This window comes from Monopterus albus, unplaced genomic scaffold (genome assembly GCF_001952655.1).
Source record: "Monopterus albus unplaced genomic scaffold, M_albus_1.0 scaffold18.1, whole genome shotgun sequence".
Classification (NCBI taxonomy): Eukaryota; Metazoa; Chordata; class Actinopteri; order Synbranchiformes; family Synbranchidae; genus Monopterus; species Monopterus albus.
Window position 1 is genome coordinate 6,657,874 of NW_018127898.1, and position 2,950 is coordinate 6,660,823.

Consider the following 2,950-nt stretch of genomic DNA (forward strand, 5'->3'; position numbering starts at 1 on the left):
ATGAAATTACAAGAAATGAGAATGCAACAAAACTTATTGATAAGCAGAAATAATTGAAAATCTCTGATTGGTTAGAGAGGTCAGTCCCACTTAATACCTTTTAGAAGCCAATATCTCTGCACTGCTGCCAGAGCTGAGTCACAGAAATATTTGAAAATAAGTTACATATTGTAGCTGGAAGTTAAATATCTTATCAGCTATTGGAAGGATTGCCATGCAACCCGATGTAGACATTCACTCTCACTAAATATGAATTGCAATAATTTTGGTGTGCCTGGCTTTTCAGTTAGTGTCATGTCAAATTTTAGTTTGTACAATCAATTGGTTTATGACCAAATACCTGCAAAACTAATGGCACTCCCATTAGCCACCTGTATTTTGTTTAGCACTGATTAGCAAATGTTAGTATGCGAACACACTCAACTAAGATTGTCATTCACCACAGTGAAGATGGTCAACATCATCATCCCTGTCAGCACACGCCACTGTGGACAAGCACAGGCTCAGAGCTATCACTGTAGACACAACCTTATGTCCCTTAATGTCCCCAAATTAAATGCAAGAACACTACAAAATAACAGGAGTACCTCTTTAACAAACTTAGGACACTTGAAAACAATGCACAACTCTGAGGGATAAGACTAAAAAACAACCTAAGACTCTTTTAAATGACACGGTCTCCCATGTAATTAAGTACAGGATTTCATGTGTAAATGGATTTCAGTGAATCAGAGCCTTACAAAAACATCCACTGAACTCAGGGCCATGTTGTAAATCATTACTGGGTGGATAAATTACATCCTGGTAAGGACAAAAAGATAATGAAAAGGATTTTGTTTCTAACAACCTTGCTTGTGTTTTGTTTTCTTTGGGGTTAAGAAGTGGCACATCTAAAGTAGCTGACGTAAGCACAAACATGTAGAGACGCTGCTGGGAAACAGGGATCGGAGTTTGTTTAGCAGCATGGGGGGGAAAAAAAAAAAACAAAAAACTTTACCTGCAGCTCTGGCTAACAGAGATTCAAACCACTTTCTGACAAACTCTTACACAAAACTCTCAGTGAGGGAGAACGAACGCAAATGTGTTTGGTGAGGCAACACCCAGCAGCCCTGGTAGGTGGTGGTGTTAAGACTTGATAAAAGTCTGGGCCTCCTGACCCCCCTCCCGGCAATACAGATCCAACAGCACGCACAACCTTGATAACAAGTACACACGCACAACTGAACCATCTCACCCCACAGGGTTTTCACAATTTCATCACAGCAGGATTCGTCTTTCAGTTTTATGTAAACAGTGACACTGCAATAACAACTGACTTGGTGATATTTTGGACTCTGTGGGTGACAGAATAAGGTTTCTTTTTTAATTTAATAAAAGAAGTAGTCATAAGCCATGCATTTAAGTACAAATTCTTTATTTTTTTGGAATGGCTTCTTTGAAGGGACTGTAAAAGACTTTTTGATTGAGAAAAAAAAAATAAAAAAAAACTATTCTGAAGATTTTCTGTGCACCCAGGCAAATTGACTGACATGGTGACAGGACAAAAACAAACTGAATACAACACCTGTGGTTCTGCAGGTTAAATGTCATCAACTATAGTCATATTGACAAAAAAAAAAAAAAAAAAAGAATCCATTTTAACTTAGTACCTCTGATAAATACCTACATATAAATATTGCAAATGTACTTGATGACTGAAAACATTTTTAAAATGCTGTACATGAATGTCCTTTTCACAGCAACAAGTCTGTGACAATCTCGGTGACAAAAGAAAGGAAAAAAAATACACTGGTGTTTGAGCTCAGTGTTGGCTACCTTTCAACGTCAATGCACAGCGCCCCTGACCCCCCTTGCCCACATACTGCATATGATTATCTACATGCATCTGAAATTAAAGACCCAAATAAGCAAGATTAAGGTGACTAACTGCTGACTGGGCAGTGACAAAGGGCTTTCTGCACTTAATTCTGTGGTGAAGGGAGCACTAGAAAAACAGATTCAAAAAGAAGTCTGTTTTATTAAGGCCTCTTTAATTAAAAAGAATTCTAAAACAAAAAAAGTGTAGTCCTGACATCACAGTCTCAAAACAATAGAGCTCCCTCAGTGTCATACTGAAAGTTTGTGTTGTCCTTTAGGTGAAATCTCTCCTTGTCCTCCTGTGTGGAGCTGAACACTGGAGGTTTGTTCAAGGAGCTGTGCTCTACTTCACTGTGGATAGCGCCAGGATGGGACCGCAGATAGGCCGAGAGGCTGTCTGCAAGCCTCCCCAGTCACCACCCGGCACCCCCAGCATCCAAAAGCAGCAGTGCCCTTCATATCCACCCCAGTTCCTCTGGAGCTGGGAGGAAAGAGGTGTTACATGTCCCAGGCAACTCTCCAAACAATATGTACCATGGAAACATAACATCCATTGATTGAGCCAAAGACATGATAACATTAATGGTATACAGACAAACATTGACAATGACATTAATACAATAATATAGGACAATAAAAATAATAATAATAATAAAAAACGAAGTGTCAGCTTCTGGAAGCCCTTGGAAGCATCCACATACTTTATGCCGTTTAGCTTCCCAACCTGAACCTCAAAGTCCTCGAACCCCTCCCCACCCCTTTTACCATTTAACCAATGAGCCAACAGCTCATTCTAATCATATAGTGCAACAGTCCCCCCCCATTTTGCCTGAAAGCCCACGCTGACGACGGTAGGGTCACGCCGGAAGGCGTTTCTCCACGCTCTGTTCAATGATCCTCAACCCCAACTCCCTCCTCCAATCGTAGCCACTCCATCTTCTCCGCTTCCTTCCCAGCTCACTGCATACGATCTGGCTGGATGTGCTGTTGCGGGGCGTAGTGCAAGAAGGCTGTGGCCGGGCCGGCAGCAGAGGGGAGGGGGGGATGGACAGGGGCTGGGGGCGGGGCAGGCGGGGGGGGGGCGGGGCGGGGG

At 42.1% G+C, this 2,950-nt stretch overlaps 1 protein-coding gene across 1 annotated transcript in view; it reads right to left on the reverse strand.

The window, feature by feature from the left end:
* Positions 1–1,997: 1,997 nt before the first annotated feature.
* LOC109956055 (RNA-binding protein 38-like) overlaps positions 1,998–2,950 on the reverse strand; it is a 9,143-nt gene continuing 8,190 nt past the window's right edge. Inside the window, exon 5 of the mRNA XM_020592858.1 lies at positions 1,998–2,945. Coding sequence (XP_020448514.1) covers positions 2,815–2,945 — 131 coding nt within the window. The 3' untranslated portion in view covers positions 1,998–2,814. The remainder of the gene's footprint in view (positions 2,946–2,950) is intronic.